Source organism: Barbus barbus (assembly GCF_936440315.1).
Source record: "Barbus barbus genome assembly, chromosome: 45".
NCBI lineage: Eukaryota > Metazoa > Chordata > Actinopteri > Cypriniformes > Cyprinidae > Barbus > Barbus barbus.
This window is the reverse complement of record NC_136723.1, coordinates 7,402,912-7,428,609: the sequence shown is the minus strand read 5'-3', so window position 1 is coordinate 7,428,609 and position 25,698 is coordinate 7,402,912. Positions and strand designations below refer to the sequence as shown.

General features: G+C 36.3%; 1 protein-coding gene, 1 long non-coding RNA gene and 1 pseudogene across 3 annotated transcripts; 1 reads left to right on the top strand and 2 right to left on the bottom strand.

Moving 5' to 3' along the window:
* Positions 1 to 255: 255 nt before the first annotated feature.
* LOC306864416 (tectonic-1-like) lies at positions 256 to 6,177 on the bottom strand (annotated as a pseudogene). The gene is made up of 13 exons: positions 6,059 to 6,177; positions 4,852 to 4,973; positions 4,528 to 4,621; positions 3,307 to 3,322; positions 2,843 to 3,025; positions 2,743 to 2,763; positions 2,523 to 2,650; positions 2,263 to 2,428; positions 2,084 to 2,153; positions 1,297 to 1,424; positions 1,024 to 1,177; positions 704 to 835; positions 256 to 402 (listed from the first exon to the last, which is right to left on the bottom strand). The product of its transcript is annotated as a tectonic-1-like (transcript).
* Positions 6,082 to 25,229, top strand: LOC306863717 (protein phosphatase PTC7 homolog). Its single transcript, XM_079407229.1, has 6 exons — positions 6,082 to 6,579; positions 11,931 to 12,110; positions 15,171 to 15,369; positions 18,293 to 18,416; positions 21,543 to 21,672; positions 21,785 to 25,229. Exons 1-6 carry the CDS (start codon positions 6,378 to 6,380, stop codon positions 21,841 to 21,843), a joined length of 894 nt encoding a protein of 297 aa, XP_079263355.1. The 5' UTR covers positions 6,082 to 6,377; the 3' UTR covers positions 21,844 to 25,229.
* LOC306863718 lies at positions 9,615 to 16,300 on the bottom strand. The gene is made up of 4 exons (XR_013783713.1): positions 16,128 to 16,300; positions 15,510 to 15,611; positions 15,226 to 15,406; positions 9,615 to 12,085 (listed from the first exon to the last, which is right to left on the bottom strand). It is a non-coding gene; the product is annotated as an uncharacterized lncRNA (long non-coding RNA).
* Positions 25,230 to 25,698: the final 469 nt, after the last annotated feature.

Sequence of the window (25,698 nt, the reverse complement as noted above, 5' to 3'; positions counted from 1 at the left end):
GTATACACACACATACATATACTATTCTTCCACATCAGTCCACTAATATGAAAATATTCTTCTTCTTTTTTTCATGTGAATCAGTGCATTATATACAAAATGACTAGACAATAAATATACACATATATATATATATATATAACTTCAAGTAAGACAAAATTTTCAAAGAAGCATGGTTATAGAAACAGTGGTCCTCCTTTCATGTTGTTGCCAAAAGAGATAAAAATATTCCAATTATACAAATGGAATATTCCATTATACAAATGGAAAGAAAAAGTCAAAGGGTAGTTTAGCATCAATTGTAGGAGGAACTTTGTATCCTGGACTGGCAGATGCGGAGACATCAACAAAACTCACTGAGCTTGTGACAGACAGAAGACCATCGGCACTGGTAAGGAGGGCCTAAAACCAAGAAAGTTTCCAATGATAACATATTATCTAATTGCACATGAAATCTGCAATGACTTTATGAGACTTTATGAAAAACCTCAAATTGAGGGTAATATTGAGCAATGCTTTTGTAGCAGAGAAGTAAAACAGTGTGATACACTTCCCTAAAGTTGGTAAAAAACACTTTACGAGCTGTATGTTGACCTTCCAGACGATTTTAACTTTGATAAGAGAAACGAGTTTGTGGTTACTAAATACAACTATTACATAATTGCTGAATGCCATGAACAATGTTTTGGTATGTTTAACTCACCAAACTGCTGGTGTTAGTAATGATTGTTTCCATGACGCTCACAATCTGAGCCTGGGGGTTCACCAAGGTTCCGTATTGGGTCCATTTTACTTCAAGATGGTAAGACAGTGGTATGCTGCAAGCCTGTGTACCCTTGGTAAACCATAAAAAGAGTTAAGCAAGACCTTCGTTGGGAGAATAAACAAACCAGCTTTGCATCATCATGGTGACCGCCAGCCAAGTTTACATGTCAACATTTCCTCTAACTTAAACACTTCTCTTTCACTTCAGCACCAGTTCTCCACTCCACACATAGAGAAAACAATAAGTAGGCTGTTTACCAATGCTATGGTTTGGTTCTGTATTGGAACCCAGTCCAGGGGGTTCTGAGGCAAGGAATTTCCAAATGAGGCTACATGGTCTGGAAAGCTCTGGCCTTTTAGTGCCCACAAAATGACTTCAGATACCAAAGAACCATTAACTCCATCCTTCAACCTACAGGAAGGGAGAACATTAATGCACATCAATTACTAATGGTGATGAATATTACATACTTGATTGTTGGACAATACTTGTTTAATTCATGAAAACAAATCATTATAATAGCCTCTTACTTCAGAATGCAGCCTGATACCATGTCAATCCCAAACAGGACAGGGGAGCGCAGAGATGACCCAGACAAGCAATCCTGATCTCCAGAGATTTGGAGGATAGTAAGTGGTCAGCGGACTGAACTATCCCAGTAAAATCGGGGTCAAAGACTATGGCACAAAGGTGGATGCTTGGACAGACAACAGGCTTTGCATTTATTTATTAAAATCTATTATGGAAATGAAACATTAGCACACTTATGAAATACTCTTATAAACTTTTATAAGGGGATCAAACTGAATCATGCTAAGAGTTATCTTTATCACCACATTTATTTTATTTTAGGTGCAGGTAATTTTTATTAACATGATGACATTAATTACTGCTTGCTGACATTAATAATTAACACGTGCCATACACACAACATATTGGGTAATTTTAGAAACCTTAGACAATATTAATTAATGTTTGAAATTCCACCAATGCACATATTATTATTATTATTAACTTGTACATATTTACAGAATATAATTAATAGATTCAAATTTTGATTAGTTTAAAAAAATATCCGAAACATTGTGGTGGAGCTGTATGGCAAAATAAAATTAGCTTTGATGTTTTTGTTAATTGTTTTAGTCTCCCTAAACTTAGTGGAGGAAAATTTGTCTAAACAGCTGAGGGAAAATAATGTGTTGTCCATATCAGGGAATAAATTATTGATGTTCCATGCTAATGAAAAATGAATGATGTAATTGTTTATGTTTCATCACAAAGGAGACATCTGTCCAAAGAGTTTATAATAAAGGATATTCTGCTGTTCTTGTCCCAGCCACTAGAGGCCGTCCCACCACATAGCCAGGATTGCCACTATATTGCAACACTGGTGTGCTTGAGATGTCCTGCCAATGAATGTACACAAAACTATTATTTCCTATTTGTAAAATAAAATGTCAAATATTTAAATAAAATAATACATTTGAAATAATTACAATTCTTTCTAGAAAATATGAAAAGGGTAGAATTAAATAACTGCAAGAATGTAATCTGAAACTCTTGCTGAATGGGCACCGTGACGCTTTTAATGGCTCCCAGCAAAACTGATGCTATCGCATTCAGGATTTCCCCAGCTTTACTGTATCTGAAAGTGTACTTCACCTGATGTAAAAGTTATGATGTTATTAAACATTTTATGATTCCTGATCCTTTTCATATTTCTGAGAGACTAGTAACATATTCATTATGGGCACACCTGCAGCACAACGTTGTTGCAGACGTCACCAGAAGCACAGGAATATAGGACACATGGTCAGCTGGGTCCACCGGTGTCTGTGTGCCCTCTAAAGACTGCAGAGTAATGGCTGCTACCTCACCAATGACCTCAGGTAACAAACAGAAAGCATGCCAAATTAATATGCAGAGTCAATGTTTTTAATGCAAATAGTACAACATTGAAAACAAAACTGGCTTACTTTAGCTTCCTGGATCTTCTCCTAGAGAAAAAACAAGAGTTGTTAAATAGCATAGTAACAATAAACCTCTTTACAAACTGAGATGTAGTGAAGAACTCACAGAACGGATGTTGAAATTAATATAAGTCTCCAAGCGCAGAGCTTCTAGTGTTTCACAATCTCGCACCAAATCAAATCTGCTCGTCTTACCAGCAGGGTTTGCGTCTAAGCAGTGAGCTGTTCCTGCGGAGGCGAAGAATTCCTGCGCTTCAGTCTCATTCACTGTTTGAATGACTTCTCCATACTGAAGAAAGAACAGAGACAGAAACATTGCTTTATGAAACCTACTGTATCATATTTTGGCCTCTAAATGATCAACTTGATCAAAAGTTTACCTGATTATCCATACATCATTTTTTAGCAAAATCATGTTGAAATGTCAAATATGGTCCATTAGGAAATTTTAGGAAACGATTATTTGTTCATCTCTCAGTCATCATTATATTGCATTGCATTATATGTTTTGCCCCACAATAAAAACTACAGAGCTTTGATCATAAAACAGATCATTTAATAGCATATTACTAAGACATACCTGACCCTGGACAACAAAAACCAGTCACAAGTAGCACGGGTATATTTGTAGCAATAGCCAACAATACATTTTTTGGGTCAAAATTATTGATTTTTCTTTTATGCCAAAAATCATTAGGACATTAAGTAAAGATCATGTTCCATAAAGATATTTTGTGAATTTCCTACCCTAAATATATCAAAACGTAATTTTTGATTAGTAATATGCATTGCTAAGAACTTCATTTGGACAACTTTAAAGGCCATTTTCTCAATATTTAGATTTTTTGCACCTTCAGATTCCAGATTTTCAAAGAGTTGTATCTCAGTTGTATCCACATATTGTCATAACCTAACAAACCATACATCAATGGAAAGCTTATTTATTCAGTTTTCAGATAATGTATAAATCTCAATTTAAAAACAAAATGGACCCTTATTACTGGTTTTGTGGTCCAGGGTCACATATTATTGGTAGATAATTAGCTCCAGCTGGTATTTTTTTATAAAGCTCTCATTGACTTACTAGCTATTATAACATCATCTGACTTTTTCACCATATAAACATCAGCAACTGTATGAAATTGCCATTTTTAGGCCTCTGAATAAACCTAGGATGTTTTTTCACCTCAAGTTTGAACTCCATATTCTAATTATAAGCCATATAAGAAAACTATTTTTAGATTATGTCTTCAATAAACCGGTCCATTAAAAATAATAATAATAATAATAATTTTTGGACTACTGTTTCATATGTCAGGCTTTACAGGGTTAAGCAGTGCTAACTAGGATTATTCAAATAGTGTTTTCAGGGTAAATTAATACAATACATTGATACAAATGTGATGTTAAATGGGAAATGGATGTACAGTAATCCAATTCTTTGAAATTAAATTAAAGTTATGCTTTCCACTTCTGCAGAAGAACATCCATCCTGACATCTTAGAAATCAATATGTTCAATCAATATGCAAGGTAAACATTGACAGAGAGAGCAAAATATTAAATCCGTACAAGCACTGATGGGTTACAATCATATTAAATCTAGTTCAGCGCTGTTTTCTTATGAAACCTGATGCTAATGTAAGTGTCAGAACAAACTCATCCAGATTATAATTGGACACTATGCCGCAGAAGAAAGAAAGTCACACAGTCATTTCCATTAACTATCAAATATTCAAAAACTTTACCCGGTATCCTGATGAATTTCCCACATCAGGGCTTTGAAGTGCACTGGTCACACTCGAACGGCCAAAGAATCCCAAAAAGGGAGTCAAAATTCTCCTCGGTGGGAACTTCTGGTGTAGCAAATGAAAAGCCTTCTTCATCTAAAAAGGAACCAAGGATGAATTTTAAACTGATTGAAAAAATTTGCTACCCATACAGCCTGTCTGAATATGGATAGCAGGAGTCGCAGCTTGATCATGAATTAATATATCATAAATGCACTTTAAAAGGTAGTATAAAGAATTAAGGGTGTATACGAGCTTATTAATTAAATTTAAAAATTGCTCTAAAGACTTCAAACAGCTCAAATGCCATAAAAGGATTCCCGTACAGTTAGCAGACTGAATACAGAAGACATCAGGGTTGACGTCTCGCTGGACACTAGATAAACCCTCTTGAGTAGAGCTCAGGGGATACACAGCTGAATCCTGGTTGCACAGTCTGGGGTCATTACTGAAAGGACAATGGAAGATAGTAACACATCAAGATTTTATTTTAATCACTGTCAGTTACCAAATGCAAAATCAAACCAGAGTTGGGAATTTACTATGGGAAGTTTTTTTCCCCATTTATTGGGTGACAGTACACTGTGTGAACATGCTGTTAGTTCTAGACTAAATATGAATGTGCATTAATTCATCCCACTCGCAAAAAAAAAAGATTTAGTACTCATCAAAATTAATTAAAACTCAGAATATGATGCAAACCTGCAATAATTAAATATGTTAAACAACACAAATGTATCTAATCCCATTATTATTAACCAATGTCTTTGCTGCTGACCTTTTTATGTTGAACCATACTAATAAGCAAAAATGACTTTAGATAAACTAACAATTGTGCTTCATTGTTTTTTTATTACTGAAGAGTGTCGAACCTTCTTCTCCTGAGTTCTACAGACGTGAATTTACTCTTCCTTCAGCCTGAGGTTTATTCATTACACTTTTTGGTGTGAAAAGGCTTTTACATTTGCTATAAATAGAGCTTCTTATATTAAAAACAATCAAGCCCTGCTCATATTTAAAAAGTAACGTGCCATTACTTTCCATAAAAAGTAACTAAGTAACGTAATTCGTTACTTTTTGACGGAGTAACGCTATATTGTAATGCATTACTTTTAAAAGTAACTTTCCTCAACACTGTTTATAGGTAAAACTTTCTGGTTAAACACACACACACACACACAAAAGGGAAACTTGCACACAATTTTGTAGGGCAAGCTATAAGTGCCTTTTCACCTTTAAAATTGTGCAAAACATTAAATTAAAAAAAAAATTAAAGTGAGGGAATTTTGGTACTTTGGAATCAGTCCATTTCATGTTTTCAATGTGAAAAATTGCCATTAAAATGAACCCTTAAGCAACGTTTCAATTGAAAAATGCGCCACAGCAATACAGAATAGCTTAGTATTGTATGCAATGGAAAATTAAACGAAAATGGCTTCCTTGTCACCTCCACAGAAGTCACAAGAGTAATCGATCAGTTTAAAGCGCTCCAGCACATGTTCTTCTTCCACTACGTCCTTGGGTTTCCACTACGCTCTGACGCAGCCGGTCACGTCACCCAAGGGCCCGTATGCGCTTGTCCCCGGAACACGAGCGCAGTGAGTGAGAACACGAGAGGATGGAGTGCACTGGAGAAACTTTGTCCAAGACATAAAACAGCCGTATATCTCATTGAGTAAAGGAGAAAGGACGCTTGAATCAATTTTAAAGCGGCTTGCTTTGGCTTGTGTGGTTCATCTGCGGTGCGCGGAGCCGGATGTTGCACAGAGGCGCAGGTTGTGCACGCACTCGCGGATCGTAGAGAGAAGGGAGACGGGCTCGGCAGGTACACGCTTACCGTACACCGCAGGGGATGCTATCGGTACTTTCCTATGGCAGGATCGTGGCCAGGGCTGTCCTGGGCGGACTCTCGCAAACGGACGGCAGAGATTATAGCCTGATCACGGCCAGCTGCGGCTTCGGGAAGGACTTTCGGAAGGGGATCCTGAAGAAGGGCATGTGTTACGGCGATGATGCCTGCTTCATTGCCCGGCACAAGTCCGCGGATGTTTTGGGTGAGCGCCACCAACATCCTGTGTGTTATTTATCAGTTGTATTGGCACAAATATGCAAGGTGACCGGCTTGTTGGGGACATTTAACTGTGAAAATGACCTTCACGGGTTAATATCAGCACTAGTTTCGTGATGAGGGGTGTGAGGGTTACTCACCTGAAATAACCTCTCTCTTTGTGAATCTTGTTTAGGATTTTCCTGATCCCGCCTGTAGATTTAACATGCTTAAATATGCAGCAACCGATTATAGATATTACACATGATATAATGCATATAAAATCTCAATTTTATGTAAAACGAGCTTGGGTAACACAAGTTGACCTTTCACCCAGAAAGATGCCAGGCTGAACCCCCAAAGCGCGACTAGCGGCGGAAACTAGAATGATTTCCATTAGCATCATGGAAATATATATGACATTAAAGTCAGGCGTGCTTAACATTAATAGATTTCTCCGATCGCCTGTTTTGACTCTATAAATGTAATTTAGTCTGTGATTTATTTTTATTTTTTATAATTAATTCGACCTGTTTAAGGAATGCTATGAGTTGCATGCATAAAACTGGATTATATTATGTAGGAGTGTCAAGGGCTCGCCTGTAAATGTTGCAGGAGCTGTTTGTAAAGGTCAGAATGGTTGAGCATGGAGGCGGCCATGTTGTTTAATCACATGCACGTATCACAGGCGGATTCATTGTCCTCTTGTTGACCCACAGAAATATTCTCTAGCATTTCTACAACCTAATATAATAACCTTAAATAATACTGAATAGCTGTAACCGAGAAAACTCAGAATAATGTTCTCAAGTTAACAAAATACAGGAAAACAAAGTTATTTTTTGTTACAGACTCAGCAGCACGTGAGGATGCACAAGATATATGCATAACTTACCTCAAAATACCAGTTACTGACTACTATTAAACCGCTACAAACGAGTCTTTTGCATTTTTCTAAAGTGGTGCTTGTGCAAAACTCTGTCACTGTTCTAGTGCATTGCTATGCAGTTGTTAGGTGGATATAGATGGCAACAGTCAGGTTCCACAAGTAAAAATCCTATTGAAATTTCTCAGAGGAAACTATAACTTATAAAGCATTAACAGACAGGCCTACTGTAAGCAACAAGATTGTTAAACGATAGTAAATGCTTTTATTGAAGCCATCAGCCCATTTATTTTTTACTTAATTTTCAAATACGTGTTTAACAGTAAAATCCTGGTGAAAAACTACATTACCCATGATGATTCTGCAGCAAAATCTCCACCAATCAGAGAATCGCAACAAAATGAAGCAGTCAAATGATTTGATTGTCTCCCTGCGCTTGTAATTTACTTATAAATATGCTTATTTTGCAATAGATGTAACTGCTTCTTTATGTACAACCAACATATTTAAATTTGTAGTTTTAAATTTATCCATCTTTTTTAATGCGTCACTGGAGAGGCTTCATGGGATTGTAGTTCATTCCCTCATTAAAGCTGTTAAGTACAAACTTGTACTCTTTTGTTAAATTTTCAAATACTTTTTTTGTGATTCACCTCATAACTGGTTGGTTTGCCTCATCTCCCATTATATACTTATTTTTATTATTTTTTTGAAATGTGTGTTTGTCTCTGTCCAGTCTAGTGAACTCTTCTTTAAAGTCTTTAAAGGTCAGTAGATGTTCACTTTCAACTCCAATTAGCCTAATGAGCTGGTCTTAAAACAGGAAGAAATGGCTCAAGGGTTTATTTGGTGCCCTTATTAGTGGAGTGGTCTGTTTTCTCAGTGGTTCATGTTTAAGTTTCAGGAATGTGTGAACCTTTCAAATCACATTATCAGTTGGATGCGAGGTGTTCATTGAAACTCTTCCAGGAGATCTCAGAGATGTGCTCGGTCACAGACACAGACCTTAATCCATCAGCGATTACTGCCAAACATTGGCACCAATCCCGACTAGCTTTGTATAAATTTATAAATTGGCCTTTGTTGTGCCAACTGGAAATAATGTGTTAATTTCAGTCATGTTCAGATAGGGGTTGACGGTACGTCCAAAGTCTTTATATATGGTAACGTTATATCCAGGGCTCGAATTGAGGGGCTCGAATTAATTATCAATATTGACCAAAATTCCTCTATTTCAGGCCCCAGAAGGAAAAAAAAAGTATAAGTAATAGTTAATTTAATAAGGATAATTTTTCATTAAATAGAAACCAATTTTGTAATCATTGTGTAAAATTAGCCACAAAACCAATGATTTAAATAAATATATGCGCTGCATGTTTCAGAGTGAAGGGTGACCCTGTGTTCTTACACCCGAGCAGCTCATTATCCACCAGTGTTTTCATCCCGAAATGTTTTTCAGAAGTTTGAATGCGTGACATTTGAAAATAAACAAAATAAGCTGTAAATATTAGTATTGTAATTGTACAGTTATTTAAAAATACAATTATTTTTTATATTTTTCTTAAATGCAATAGTTACGATAGTAATATTTATTTTGTTTATATTTAGTAAATTTGTATATTTTTTAGTAATTATTATTATTATTATTATATTATCGCCATATTGATATAAAATCACAACATTTTGACCAAATTATACAGCTCTACAAAAAAGCACAGCAAACCTGTTTGGTTATTTTTTTTAAGTGCATTTTAAAATATCAGAGAGATTTTTATCAGAAAATATTTTTTTCCCAGAATCGTGCAGTGCATGTTTATAATATGTTGGGGGTATTAAGTATATTAAAAATGGCAGTGATACCCATTTTCGTTAATTAAATATAATGGGTTAAAAACATTTTTACAATAAAGAACATGGAATTTTTTTTTAATAAATTTAATTTAAATGCATCAAGTTCTTGGAAGTATTCTCTTTCCAGTCATGATGGTTTAATTTAGTCTTGCAAATGACTATGCCATTTTCAAGAAATGTTTCAATTGAATGACTGTAAAAATGTAAAATACAATATTATATTTTCCTTCACCTTGCTACGTGTGAATGTGCACATTTTAATTTTTCATATTATACTTTTTATATAATAATTTTTTTTTTTTTTTATACAGATATCACATTTATATGTGTTTAAAGTGTGTGTTTTTTAGGGAGTCACATGTCATGACATGAACCACTTTTATTAAAAGTCAACACATCTGTCATTTAACACAGCCTGTTGAATACAGATGCCGCACATGCTCTGTGGGTGACTGTTTGTCACAAGGAAGTTGTGCCTTGATACATAAAGTGGACTCGTTGTATGGCAGCGCTGGAATCTGCCTTCAAGTGTGTGCTGGTGTAAACAGATGGATGTTTCCTCTGAGAGCAGTTTTCTTTAGCTCTTTTACTATGGTAAATATGGTCGTCTCAGGCTAATGTTTATGAAACTAAATACAGATGCTGTGGAATAAAGATTTGAGTCATGGAATTATCTCTTATCTGTCCTCACGATTTGGCCTGGATGTTGGACGTCTATGTGGCGTTATAATAAACATTTCTTCCTGTGAAATGTTACGATACAGTTAACACCAAGTTATATTGTCCCATTCCAAGCTTTAAGTGTTTTTTCCTACTCAACATGTTTGCAGCTTTGTGATAAACCGTCGGTCTTGTTTGCAAAGCTCCATTGAAATGTTAATGGCATCTTGATTTGTGCTGCTCTAAATCGTGTTTAACTCTGATAAGTCGCCCCTCATTCCTTTTGAGCCTGGATCGCCCAAGCAATCTCTTAATTCTTGATGTGTGTGGGTTACAATGTTTAGTCAGAGTGAGATGTCAACGTATTGGTGTTAGGGAGGGACTAACTAAAAGTAGAGATGCTACAAATAACATTCTCCAGCATTGTGACTAGCTTGCTTGTTTTCAAAATAATGAAATTTTACCAGTAATAAGGTAAGTAGCAGTGTATCATGTCATTATAGTATTTAATGCTGTATTATATTGCAGCCTTAAAGGGATACTCCACCCTAAAATAAACATTTTGTCATTAATCACTTACCCCCATATCGTTCCAAACCTGTAAACGCTTCATCCGTCCTCGGAACACAATTTAAGGTATTTTGGCTGAAAACCGGGAGGCTTGTGACTGTCCCATTGACTGCCAGGTAAATTACACTGTAAGTGTAAAGACAAATTAATGGTAAGTGATTAATGACAATTTTAATTTCGTGAAGTATCCCTTTAAGCTGCTTTCAGCGTGGAATCACTGTACTTCAGTACACTGTACTGAATCATCTGTACTTTTAAAAACATATTTCAACATATAATACATCTAAAATGTAAAAATATTAAATCTACGGCAAGTTTGCGCTCTTTTAAATAAGCCAAGAAGTTGGGTCAATCTTTTATTCTTCACATCTCCAATAATAATCAATTATGTAGTAATATATAAAGCACAGCTCACACAGAGATCACAGAACCCATTGTGAAAAATTCACTCCAAATTCTGAGTTGTGTGGATTGCTTGAAATGACTAGATTTGGCTGTCGAAAATTAGCCAAGCAAGGCAATTCAATCATTCTAAACAGCGCTTTACAGATTTGAATCCTTGTGTTGTGTTTTATGTACTTTTATTTTATTTATAAAACAATTTAATTTACTCTTCGTTACTAAATGTATTACCAGTATAAATATTTTTTCTTGTATAGGTGCAATTTTTCAGAGATAACTTTAAAGATGTCACTGTTAAAACACAAATTTACAGCAATAAATATTCTACAATAAAGAATCAAAATCCAGTTTAAAGAGTGTCAAGTTGAACGGTGTATGGACGTTGACAGGCAGGTAGAACAGCCTATCGTAGCCTTCGGACCGAGGGATATGATTGGACGAGCATTTTATAATCCTACATATTCCACATAAATATATTTAGACCACTTAACTCGTGACTGCTATCGAGTTGTGAAGAGACTATCAGCCAGCATAACAAAACATGTTTTTGAACCAAATCACCTACCCTGCTTTTAATTTCTAGTGTTTTTTGAGCATGTAGTTAAATGTCTTTAGTTCACATCTTTTTTTACATGGGAAGCTGGCAGTGCTTGAGTTGTCTGGTTCGATTTTGTAAAGAATAACCAGTAGTTTCTAGCTACTTGGTGTTCAAGGGGTTCACACGATATTAATCTAACATCCTCTTTGTTGAACGAAGGCGTCAGACATGCTATAGCAGACAGCCGTTTTGCATTACCGTCACAATGCGCAGTCAGTCAGGAGGTCAGGAAGGAGGTTTGTGGCAGCTGCCATCTGTCTCTGCGGTGTCAGAAAACCGCCATCTCTTCCTTCCTTTTCATCCGATTGTCAGAAGTTAGGTGTTAAAGCTATTAGGGTTGAGGAAATTAACACACATCCAACTGGTTTTACTCTTTCTGTTTTCCTCTCAGGTGTTGCGGATGGCGTCGGGGGCTGGAGGGATTACGGCGTGGACCCGTCGCAGTTCTCTGCCACCCTGATGAGGACGTGCGAACGGCTCGTGAAGGAGGGCCGCTTCACTCCCAGCAGCCCCGTGGGCATCCTGACCTCTGGCTACTATGAACTCCTGCAGAACAAAGTACCGCTTCTGGGTAAGATCATATCCACACACACACACCAAACCATACGGTGAGTCACACACTCGCTTTTATAGGATAAATAAATGAAACAGCTGCAGGATGACTCACAGTTCTTGCGTCGTGATGTACAGTATTGATTCCTGTCCGAGTTTTTTCCCTATGTATTCACGAATTCATGCTTGACTGTTATGAGCTGCAAAAATGGCAGATTTTGATGTCATGAATCTCATAGTGTTATTTTAGTATTGTTGTAGAATTGATACATTTTATTTTTTACGTTTTTGAGTAACTGTGATTTTTGTCTGGGTTTTTTTTTTCCTATTTTTAGATTTTTTTTGTAATTTTTATTTAGCTTTTATTTGAGTAATTATTGTACTTCAACTTAAACATTTTATTTTAGTTCGTTTTTTTATATATATTTGTTTAAAAAAATTTTTTAATTAACACATTTTTTATTTCAGTTAAAGATAACACATTAGTGACTGATTTTGAATGCTCTACATAGGCAACGACTAAACTCCCAATTAGCATGTTGCTAAGGTAAATAATAAATGAATAGGTATCACTTTAGAAGGATTTAATTTGTTAACATTAATGCTATAACTAACAAACTAACAATGAGTAATGTATTTGTTAATGTACATCATTTATTAACCTTTGTTAATGTTAGTTAATAAAAATGTTCATGTTAGTTCACACTGCATTGGTTAACACATGCAACTTCTGATCTTAAAAATGTATTGGCAAATGTTAACATTAGTAAAGATTAATAAATGCTGTATTGTTAGTTGTTAGTTCATCTGAACTAATATAGTTAACTATTGTTAACAAATGAAACGTTATTGTAAGATGTTACCAATTAATTAATAATTAATATATTTTTTTATCAGTATTTTTTAGTATATAATGGAGTTTCTGTTGATTTGAATATCTTAAGATATTGTAACAGTTTGTTCATTGCTTATCATTGTATTTTAATCTATGCTGTTCTTGTAAATAGAGTTTGGCCTGGCAAAATGGAACGATTTTTACTGAGCATGTCTTCATAAACAGCAGAAATGTTATTTACTAAGGTAACTTCAAATTAACAAATGGTCCAGGTGCATTTTTAACCTCGCAAAGAAGAGTACAGTTAGATTCTCAGACAAGGCATTGCATTACCAAGCATGCAACTGGTCTTCGTTTTGCTGAAACCTGACATCACGGGCTGTCAGAAATGTCACTCATGTTCTTCATCTTGCTGAGTTGTTTGCCTCTTTAAAAAGTGACCTGCTTTTATTTTGGGAAGGCATGTGGAGCGATAAAGGTCTGTGGGTGACCGTTCTAAGACAAGGTCGCTTGAACTACAAGGCTTTGGCCAGGGATCGAGAAAAGAAAAGATTGTGTGAGGTCATAATGTATTCAACCTAAAACCTGATCAGTGGGAAAAACTGCTTGCGAACAATACTTTTACAGCATTGATGAATTTTTAATTACTACATACTGTTTTCTATTGTAATATACATTTTTAAAATGTAATTTATTCCTGTGATCAAAGCTGAATTTTCAGCATCATTACTCCAGTCTTCAGTGTCACATGATCCTTCAGAAGTCCTTCTAATATGCTGATTTAGTATTTTTGTAATTGATTTGCTGATTTGTTATTATTATAAATATTGAAAACAGGTGTACTGCTAATGTTTTTGTGGAAACGTGGATAAGTTTTTTTTTTTTTTAGTTGTAAAAAGTGCCATTTATTTAAAAATATAAATCTTTTGTAACATTATTAATGTCTTTACTGTCACCTTACTGTACCGTACCTTGAAGAATAAAGTATTAATTTATAAAATAAAATCTTACTGACCCCAAACATTTGAACGATAGTATATAGTAATAGTAATATATTTTGTAACATTTCAAACTGATTAAATAATTTGATTATATATGAACAAAATTAAGAATAAACAATGCTATCTTTATATATCAACATTAACTCTGACAAAATCGCTGTAAAATTTGTTTGCTTTAATGTTAATAAACTGAACCTTATTGTAAAGCATTACCAATTATGTTTTATGAAAAGTACACATTACTTTTTGTCAGTAGCTATGTCTCCATCACCCTGCTTTTATGTGCATTTTAAAGTATCGCATCAGAAAAGAGTGATGGAAACGCCAAATTTCTAATAAAAATTTCTTAATTCGCAGCTCGCTTGAGGTGGTTTTTCACTTGTGCGAATAATGGGAGATGGAAATGCATTTGCCGAATAAATTCCCCCATGCACATCCAAAAAAGTAATGTGACTTTGCGCTATGGGACGGCAAAACCTGACTAACCATCGGACCGGTCTTGTTCCACAGCATCTAAAATGCCCAAGCAAAGTCTATCATCAAAGTATTTCTGTATAATTGCCTCCCAGAACTGTCTTACATGACTGCGTTCTCAAATAGCAGCATCCACCTCCGAAAGCAATGACCGCATTTATTTAGATTCGTCTGCTTGCTCTGCGGCGCAAGTAATTTATTATGAAAATTATTATATTCATTGTCTTCTACTTCTCTTAGTAATATTTAGTGCCAGTTTATCAGGAAGTAACGATTTTGTTCTCTTTGACTCGTTGGATGCAAACGGTGCTTATTCGCAAATGTTTTATGCGATATTCCAATTTTACGAATAAATTAAATTCGCAACTTTGGATGGAAACCGGCTACTGTCAGTTATGCTTGCAGATGCTTAACACGTGGTGGTATTATTTTTACAGTGGACATGTGATTGTCCCCCGGTATACTTTACATGCAGTAATTTCTCCCTGCATAGACGTCATGCTGCTTGCAATGTAGACCGCTTCTTATATAATAGGAGCCACTGTGCATCACGGCACCCGCTTGCTGTGAGGACATGCTGTCATGGACAGTATTACATGACTACATGAATGTTATGGGGACAAAGGTTCAACTGTTTTTGAGAGAGAATAAAAAATGAGTAAAGCGTAAATTTTCCATTTGCATGTAAAAAGTTATGTATTATAGCTTCAATTAAAAAAAACATCTATGTATATTATTTAATTTATTTTTGTCTCTCTGTCTTTTCTAGGGAGTAGCACAGCTTGCATAGTTGTTCTGGATCGTCGGAGTCACAGGATACACACCTGTAATCTGGGAGACTCAGGCTTCTTGGTGGTTCGGGGTGGAGAGGTGGTCCATCGGTCAGACGAGCAGCAACACTACTTCAACACACCCTTCCAGCTGTCCATAGCCCCGCCTGGGGTAGAGGGCGTGGTGTTGAGTGACAGGTGGGTCGATGACACTCGCTGATAGCGGATACACTCACTGCAGTACCACAGATGGTTGTGTGTCACAGATCAGTGTCAAAGACGTCTGCGCATGGGGCCGTGTGGCTTTTACATCAATTAATAGTGTAAGATGCACCTACTGTAGGAGCAGACATGTTGATCTTGTGCTTATGCAGGCCATGTGAATTTGATTTATTACGTTCCCCCCTTCCATCATTCTGTCTTCTCTTTCTCTACTAGATCTATTAATTTATTAAAACGACATTAAATATGCAATTAATACATTTGACTTAAATACACCCCTGCTCTAGCAAGTATTTTATTTAAAAAAGACTTTAATATTTAATATAATGTTTAATATAATTTTTTTTAGTATTTTTGGGGGGGATATTGTACTGGTATTGTAGTAAGATTCTATCTTTATTTGGTCATTTGGCATAATCTACTATTACTGTTTAAGCAGTTGGTAAAATATTAAACAAATGTAAAACATTTGATAAGTCATGCGATGCAACCAATGTGCCGAAACATGTTGAAAAGAAAACAAAAAAACCAGGAAATGATGTTATAGAGAAATGCAGAACCCCCTTGACTGTGTGAAATATGTTTAGTAGAAAAAAATGAAACTTATTTTAAATAATTAACATGCATAAATACATATTTAAGGTGAATGTTAATACTTAAATATAAACTTTTCTTAAATTGTATGATTTGGAAAAAAAAAAAGAATTCTGAATTTCTAAGAATATTAAACTTACATTATTTTTCTTTTTTCTTTATCGTGGACACTTGTATCAGATGGTTTTCCACTCATTAGATTGAGCGGTGTTAGCAGGTATTAGCTGAGATTCTCCTGAACCCTGTAGAAGTGAGAACAGCCAAAGAGTTCCTCCTAAAGCACTGTGTGTGAGTGTTGGCCCAATTCTTTAATGTCAAGGCCATGTGATTCTAGTTCCTCACTGCCATGGTCTTGCCAGGGGCACTCATCCAAACATGCACGTGCAAATACCCAAGACCTCGAATCAAAGAGAGAGGGTGGGGAAGCAAACCCATTCCCCTCAGCCAATCAGCATTGTGCTGAACACTGGTTTACTTTTTTTTTTTTTTCTGAGTCCCAGTAGAGGGCGTGATTATTTTAAGCTCCACATGTCCTACTCAATTTATGTGGGACCTTTAGTTTATGTCGTCCAGAGTCTGTTATGGCAGAAAACTCTCATCTAACTTTCTCATGTGCAGCAGGGAATCTGACCTGAGCTTGACCTGAGTGTTGGGTTCTAAGTGTGCCTCATTGGCACAAAAATATCCATTTACAAGTAGAATTACATGCATTTGTCTATTTACTTTGAAGCCTCTCAGCTGCTTTGAGTTCTGTGGCTGTGTTTTAGTAAAAAAAATTACATTGAGTTTTGGAATCAAGACCAAGTCCGGGTGTTGCAGGTCTTCTGAGATCGAAATGCTTATTGTTTAGTCATTTGGCAGATGTTTTAATCCAAAGAAAATTCAGCTGAGAAACAAGTTATCCTACAAAACGCAACAGTATGCTTAGTGTCGCTTAATTGTTGTTTTAGATTGTTAATGGCTGGTCCTTGTACTGGTCCGCATCACAAAAATGAACCGACACTATTTACATTTTACTTTTTTTTTTTTTTTTTTTGTATTAATTTAGCTGACGCTTTTATCCAAAGCGACTTACAATTGCTATATATGTCAGAGGTCGCACGCCTCTGGAGCAACTAGGGGTTAAGTGTCTTGCTCAGGGACACATTGGTGTCTCACAGTGGATTCGAACCCGGGTCTCTCACACCAAAGGCATGTGTATTATCCACTGCGCCACCACCACTATAGACTACTTGCCTCACAGACATGAGAAATATCTATAGAAAGCTTGAAATGTCTACTTTTAAACAAGCCAATTTAAATAAAAAAAATGAATTCTCATGTGATCCATATGTAAATCCATCTCTGAAGGTGAGTCAGCATCGTCAGCTTCATCTTTGTAGCCAACAGTGACTCAGAAAACACTACTTTATTAATATCTAAAATATCTCCTTGCTATTTTTTCCGATACATTCAGTCATTACTTTTGCTGCTAGCTTTATATGTGCGCTTGAACGCAGAATAGGCCCCCCGTGTATATATTTAAGTAATTAGATTAGTACAACGTTATTTGTTTGTCTAATGGCTTAAATGAACGACTACTAGTCTAATAGAAAAATCTTTAGTCGGGGGCAGCCCAACAGACAAATACGATAGACTGCCATAGAGATCTGGAAAACACCCAAAGCCATCTAACATAATTGCAGCAAGTTTTGAACGGGTAAGCATTTTTGCTTTCTTAAATGTGACCCATAATTAGAGCACCAATACTTACCTAGTGCACTAAAACGGATTAAACTAAAACTCAAGGGATTTGGAGCTTGAAGAGGCCCGTCTGGTTTCCAAGAAAACAACCTGACTGATTGGATTTGGTCCAGAGGTCATGTTGGGTCTGGACAAGTTCTCTTAAACCCAAGTGTCCATTACCCTCCGTTTAGGTCAGGCTGATCTCTGTCCTGTTACCCTCTTGCGCTACTGCTTGAGTTTCAATCCTGATCAAGTATCTCAGTCTAATTTAGTGGATTAGATAATTGTTTTTCCATTAGCATTTCTACAAAATGTCTGGATTGTTGCCATAGACATTAATCTGAGAACTGCAGGTCCTTTATGCTTAACATGCTGTTTGTTTTATTTATCAGTGTAATTCAGAAGCTTACATTTTATTTTTCATAAGTGTTCAAGATTTGGCATCATTTGTGGGTATGTGGGTGGCACAGTAATTAAAATACACTGGTATTGTAGAGCGTTGGCTTATGCCATGAATGTCTTATATTTGGTTTAACTGTACAGAAGTGTAATTCTATATCTTTTTGTCAATCTCTTTCAGTCCTGAGGCGGCAGATAGCTCTTCCTTTGATGTCCAATTAGGGGACATCATTTTGACCGCTACTGACGGCCTCTTTGACAACATGCCTGACTACATGATCCTGCAAGAACTCAAGAAACTCAAGGTACAGACAGTACTTGCATTAAATGTGAGGGTTCTTGGGTGACAGTCAACTGGTTTTGTTTTTAGCTTATATCAATATTATAGAGATTAGTGTGGCTGATATATCACGTGTTTATACACCACTGTTATGATTAGGGATGTTCATTTTGGTTATTTTTCCGACAACCAACAGTTAATCTGATTATTAACTGTTAACCGACAAGATTATTTTAAATTAGAATTTAATTAAAGTGTCAGTGACCTGTTAAAAATACTCATCATCTCAGTCGACCCCCACCCCACCACCATGCCCTGCCGGTGGAGGATGCCGCCGGTGCATTGGTGGTTTCTCGCGCCGGGGCAGGATGCTCGGGTGAGCGCTGGCCCACTCTCGGCGGTCGCTTGGCGGGGCCTGGCCCTACTGGCCTTGCTGGGCCCCGGTTGGGGGGTGGGGGGCCCTTGGATCTCCGGGCCCAGGGCTCGGTCTGCCCTGGTGTGGTCGGCTGCCGGCGGAGCCTGCGGGCTTGCCGCCACGGCACCCTGGGGTGTCTATACTGTGGCTGTCGGATGTCCCACCTTCGGGCTCTCCTCTGCCCTTTTCTGGGTGGGGGCCGCAGTTGTCCCTGCGGTGGTTCCCCTGGGGGTCCCGTGCCCTGGGGGGCCTCCGGATGTTTGGGGCCTGGGTCTCTTCCATGCCTGCTTCATGCCTTGCGGGATGGGGCTGTTGTTCCCCACACACACACTATTAAACATTTACATGGAGGAACCTTATGAACACAAGCGCGCTCACACACACAGGTGTACACTCAAGCATTCACATTGGTGTAAAAACGGGTGCTCACAGACACACATTGTTCTGATCTGCTGTTGCTTCAAAACTTATTTTGTAATATTAGTTATGCGTGTTGCTCAATAACATTTAACATTTAGAATTTATTGTGATTCATACAGATGTTGGTTGTTGCTGCAGTTTCTCTGATGTTGTGTCTTCTGTTGTGTCTTCTGTTGTTTTCTCTTTTTGTCAGCAGGTATCGAAGCAAATTGTCTGTTTTTTTTTTTTTGTTTTGTTTTTTCCTCTCTCTCTCTATCCCCCATTCTCTTTTTTTTCCTCTCTCTCTCTCCCCCTTCTCTGTTGACTTTATCCACAATTTTTTTTTTTTTTTTTTTTTTTCTAATTCCTTTTTTTGTTTTGTTTTTTTTTTTTATTATTATTTTTATTATTATCATTATAATTATAATTATTATTTTATTATTATTATTATTTTTTTTTTATTATTTTTTTCTCTCTCTTGTTTTCTCTGTCCCCTGGTCTTGTCGGTCATAGTATGGTTAAATAAAAGGGTATATAAAATTTAATTAATTAATTAATAAAAAAAAAATAATATAAAAAAAAAAAAAAAAAAAAAAGGCTGTGAATGATGATAGCATAACTACACATACGTACTGTCATGTGTTATCTGTGTTACTGACAGGCCACGAGAAAAAAAAAAAAAAAAAAAAAAATACTAACATTTGTTTTCCGGGGATTCATTTTACATGCGCGATAAGCAGTGGATAAGCTTCTGCGAGTGGAGAAAAACATAAAGCTAGGTGCTATATAACGAATAAATAGGCCTATTTGATATATTTTCACTTAAATAATAATTTAAGAAAACGAAAGAAAAACTGTGCAACACGTAGCCTATGCAGAGTTTCGGTTCATTTTTGTGCTGCGCGAAAGGAAACCAGACGGCAGAAAGCGGCATCCTATTTTTTTTTTACGCTTATTTTACAAAAGCACAAAGATTTGTTTTTATTATTTTTTACCTTTTACAATTCCGATTATCTTCATGACTAAAAGGAGTAGTTGCTTCCACTGTTAGAAGGGAAAAAAAATCGAGTGATTGCACCAGCGCCGCATGCGCGCACACAGTTAAGCATTCTACCTTGACAATGCAGCCTGTTCATTATCATTATAAAAAACAATCAGTCAAACATGGAATAAAAACACACTGCTCAGTTTAAATATGTAGTAAAATCTGTGCCGTTAAGCGTTATCATGTACCGCCTTGAACTTATGCAAAACATATGGTTTTACATGGATATTGGAACGCGAGTGAAGTAGGCCTACATAAAAGGTTAATAATATTTTGGCATTCAAATACTTCGTGACTACGGAAACATTTAATTTTGTGTCGAACAAGAGACCCAACATTGGTTTCAGTTTCGTTTTAGCCTAAATTAATTTTTGGTTTGTCGTTTATATAGCTATAACTTCTTACATTTTTAATTCTTGTTCTTTTCTAAATAGCCTACTGTTAATTGAAAGGATTTGTTGTGGAGTGAGGGGAACTAAAATAGCCTAGCTATGTTTACAGTGTTTATGTTTGTAATTCGCGTCAGCCTATTTCAGAATGAAATAATAAAATGCGATTTATAGGCGACTTATGTATTTTAAGTCTTGCTCAATAAAACCATGATTTCTTGCATTTGATACTTTATTCAAACTAATTCTTATTGCATCATTGCTATTATATATGTATTTTAAGTCATTTTAAAAGCTATTGTTCACTTACATCTATTTTTATTACCACACAAAAATTTAATTGAGTTTTACAGTTTTATCTGTACCAAATTATGTTTTCCATTATTTTCTGGATTACATTTTAATGGTTCCATTTAAATTTTAATAATCAAAAGCATCTCCAATTAATTGATTTTATATTTAAAAAAAAGTTGTTGTTTTTTTTCGTTTTTTTCCAGAAATACTGCACATTTACATTTTTCACCTAAATAATATTTCTGGTAAATACTCCTTTAAAAAGTGTTTGGATTATAATTGTATTATTAGTAGACTAGAACATGTGCATATGTTGTCATTCTCACACTATAATACTGAACTGTGATTTCAGTGATTTGGACTATGAGATGGACACTTGCTTCTTGCACTCTGCTGCACTTTTGCTTTAAAAAAGGATTTCATAGACATTTGGTTTCATTTGGTTTAATAAAATATTCTTAATTAAAATTGTTGATTTTTTTTTTTTTTTGTGGGAAATTAATCATTTAGATTAATCGAAATAAAAATAGTCGTTAGTGGCAGCCCCAGTACTTTCCACAATTTTAATTTTATTTGTCTCTAATCTTTTTTTTGTTTATTTTGCCTCAGAACACCAACTATGATAGTATCCAGCAGACTGCCCGCTGCATCGCTGAACAGGCCCACGAGTTGGCCTACGACCCCAACTACATGTCCCCTTTCGCCCAGTTTGCCTGTGACAATGGGTTGAATGTAAGAGGTGAGTCTTCAAAAAAAGGTTCTTGAATTCTACTTTCTTTCTCATCCTAAAACCTCTTTGAATATCCATAATCAGCAGTACTGACCTTGTAATTGGTCTGTTTTCATTTCAGGGGGGAAGCCTGACGACATCACAGTGCTTCTGTCCATCGTGGCAGAATACACAGACTGAGCGCGCTCATTGGAGCTTGCTCTTCTCTTCCACCTGTGTCTTCCACCCCTCTCCTATTGCACTGCTCCCCATCTCACTTCCCCCAGCACCCCTTTCCATTCTTCCATTTCTCAAGTAGATTAACGCAGGAAGGAGGATAACATGAACTCGCTGGTGTGGGTGGTGATGCAAGCGGTACAAACAGTCCAAAATTGATGACCTCATTTGTGTCCAAAAGGATTTTGGGAATCTTCAACCTGTGTTGTGAATTTGAGTCATTTTTAGTTTTCCAAGGGGCAAGGAGATCCATGCATTACCCACATAAAGTGGTTTCTAATGGGAGAAGCTTTCGTGTTCACTCGTGTGGCTTGTGTAAATGAAAAACTGTTAAATGGTTGGTTGTCTGTCTTGAGAGAGAAGTTAAGCATCTCTGAAGCCTCTACATGCTGGAGTGCCTCTGTGTTTTTGTGTGTACGTGTATAAAGTGCGTTTAATCTGTAATAGGAAGGTAGGTTAAAGTTCGAAAGGAGGCTCGGCTAGATTTAAATCTGTTGGGAAATGCAAGTGCTTTAGGATGTGCTGGCTAGTTCTGTTCAACCAGCATATCTACCTCTAGTTAGACAACCTTTATCTACACCATCACTTTGTGATGTCTTGGATGATGATTGCAAGTTCAAAAGCAGGAAGGAGATGGGTTATATGTACAGCTTGCATTTGGTTAAAAGATAGAAACTGAACTGCACAGAGATCGTAGACCTTAGTCAGTGTAGTGACAATTAAGTTTTGACAGGAATGAAACTGAGGCTGTGAGGGTTAGAAGTACATTGCGTTCAATGGATTGTACTGTTTAACATCAAACTGACTGTTCAGCTGACAAAATGTCTTTCTGAAATGTTATGTAGACAAAAACCCAAAACTTTTGAAAGTTGTGATTTGGTAAAAAATTACATGATCTAGGACCTATATACAGTTCGTAAAGTTCATCCTTATTTTCAATGTGGCGTCAAACCTGACTAAGGTCTGTACCAGAGAATCAATCCGCTGATAGACAGATTCACTCGCTCACTGGGATGATGGATGTTGACTGTGAATGCGTGTTGGATGTATATTTACATGACTTCACCTCTCGACCCTTGAGTTTGAAAGTCTACACGCACAAATGGCTAGCATCTGGCAATGCTTTTCATGAATTGAAAGGTCAGGTATATAAATAAATGTTTTATTTTTATAAATATTTAGCTTTTAGTGGACAAGATTCAACGGAATGCAGAAGTCAGGGAATGCTGGGATCGACCGTAAGGCCTTTCGGCATTTTCTGTGCTCCCTAGCGAGGCTTGGGTTATTTTTTTAATAGACTGAAGGGTATCTAACGCGTTTTTGTTTTCCTGTGTCGCTCTAGATTGGTTCTAGAGAACTTTCACATTCATGTGCTGCTTCAATTTTGTAAATTATAAATGTATGAGTGACTACATTATTTATATTAATGTTTTTATCTATACAATAAAAAAAATGGGTGAGCTGATGACGATTTTATTTCACGAAAGCGGCAATTTATGCAGACCATTGAGTGTAATTGGCTTGCAGTCTTTGGATAAAATGGAACACTGATTCTATGAGAAGCATTAACTATACATAATTATATTTTTGACAAAACATAAAGCAATACAGATTTTTAAAATGTCTTTTTAATTTTGTTTCTCCAATAGTTCTGAAATATTGTGCATGCCCAGGATGGCAAACCTCAGTCAAGTATGTAAAAAATTATTGATTTATGTATAGCTCATGAGTAAATACTCTTTTTAGCTTTCATATTTGAAATCCTATATAACCATAGGTTTGCCATCCTGATATGTCCCACAAAGGCATGGCTCTTCACCTACAGATAGAGAGGACTATAATGAAGTCCTCAGTTGTGCCCGCTACACAGTCGACCAGAACTGTGGTCTCTTATTTTTAACGTCTTGTGGGTTGTGGTCATGTTAAAATCAACATCTCAATCCACATTGTGTAATCGGTAAAGAAAACCCAAGCAGGAAAGCCATAGGACCAGCATGATCAAGGTATTCTCACCCAGTGTCTCACTGTCACCTAATAGACCGCAGTTGAATCATTAAATGTTAAGAGTATCTGCCAGAATTACCATAGTGTCCCAAATCTGCTTTTCTTTCTAGATAAATGAAATGGAAATCAACTAAATAGCCAGTCATATGTAATGGTTATTCAGTTGTGTACTTGTCAATTACAAAATGTGTGATCTAGGTCGAAATTTTTTTTTTTTTTTTTTTTTTACAGTTTGCTGGAGTAATGACAGTTTTTGGTTTGGTCAGACAGTAAGAATTGGGATTATTTATTTTGGATCAGAAATGCCATAATTATGAAGCGTTAGGATCACACCCAAAAACTTTAAATTATAAATAATAAAAAAAAAAAAACCTGATCTAAACAACGTATGGTGGTTTGAAATCCAACTACAGTCATTTTTGCATTTGTTGTAATATGTCTCAATGTAACATCATACAAAAAACAAGTGTAATGTCATATAAATTGCATATTGTTCAGTCTGTGCCCGAATATACAAATTTTTGATCACTTTTTCCCCAAGAGGTAAATTTTCGAGTTTGTCTTCTCTTTATATTGACAGCTAATGACTCTTAATGACTCTTAATACTCTTAAAGAAGGTATTTTGGTATTGCAACCTATGCACCATAACACCGGATATTGACTGTTTGAACAAACTGAACAGATTTTTTTTTTTTTACACGTTAAATGAAAACTCCCAGAGATAGAATTTGAAAAACAAACCAATTAGTGTGCAGCTGAAGAAAACGTTATTTTTGCAATTCTGTTTGGCGTCTCTGGCGTTTCGCCATTAATGAGTGTCATTGCATGAGAACATTTTTCGAACAAATTATCTTGTTATGGCTTGTCCAAAACCTTCAAATGTGCTTTTATCAATTCTAGTGCAATTTGCCTACATCATAATTTCAAAACAGGAAAGTTGCCTCCCTGAGATGGGCTGATAGTGACTGAACGCCACTCAGATCTGTGTCTGTGTTTCACTGTGAGTGAACCAGGAGTGGCTCCATCATACAAATCAACATGCCATTTGCGCCTTAAAATCTCATACTGTCCCATCCAGAGGCCTTTGTGTGGCAAAGCTTGCGTGTCTCGTCTGGGTGTCGCTTTCAGCAGTGTCCTCGATTCTGGTTGTATCATCTGTATTTCTCTTATTTGATGGTTACTATGGTGCTTCTGCAGTCAAGATGAGTCTCTCAGTCTCTGAAGCAGACAATGTGCGAATGAGAACTACATTTTTTGTGTGTACAGTGTGACAATGCAAGAAAAGTTCATGTAAATATGTTTTCCAAGTTGTAAAATATTTAAATAAAAATACAGTATTTATACTAAAATATGACTGTTATTTTTGTACCACTGTGTTTTTATACTAAATGAATATTCTTTGAAATTAACTTGAATCTTCAATGTATTTATTTCATGTTAGTATTAATGATTTTAACATTTTAAATAAGGACGGTTTTCCGTAAATGCGATTTGATTATTTGCTCACCGTTATGCTATTCTGAAGTGCATGAATCAGATCATCATCAGTCTGCCAGATTAGAGAGACGTACAAAATGTGCAGAGCGGTGGGTCCCAAGAACCAGGGTTGAAAACCACGGCTTTATGCCACTCCTGGTTCAAAATTCAAGAAGCTCGACTTTTGTTTGATGCTTGAGCCCATCCACCTTCCTCTTGATCCCATTCCACAGGTTTTCAGTAGGGTCCAGGTCTGGAGATTGGGCTGGCCATGACAGGGTCTTGATCTGGTGCTCCTCCAGCCACACCTTGATTGACCTGACTGTGTGGCATGGAGC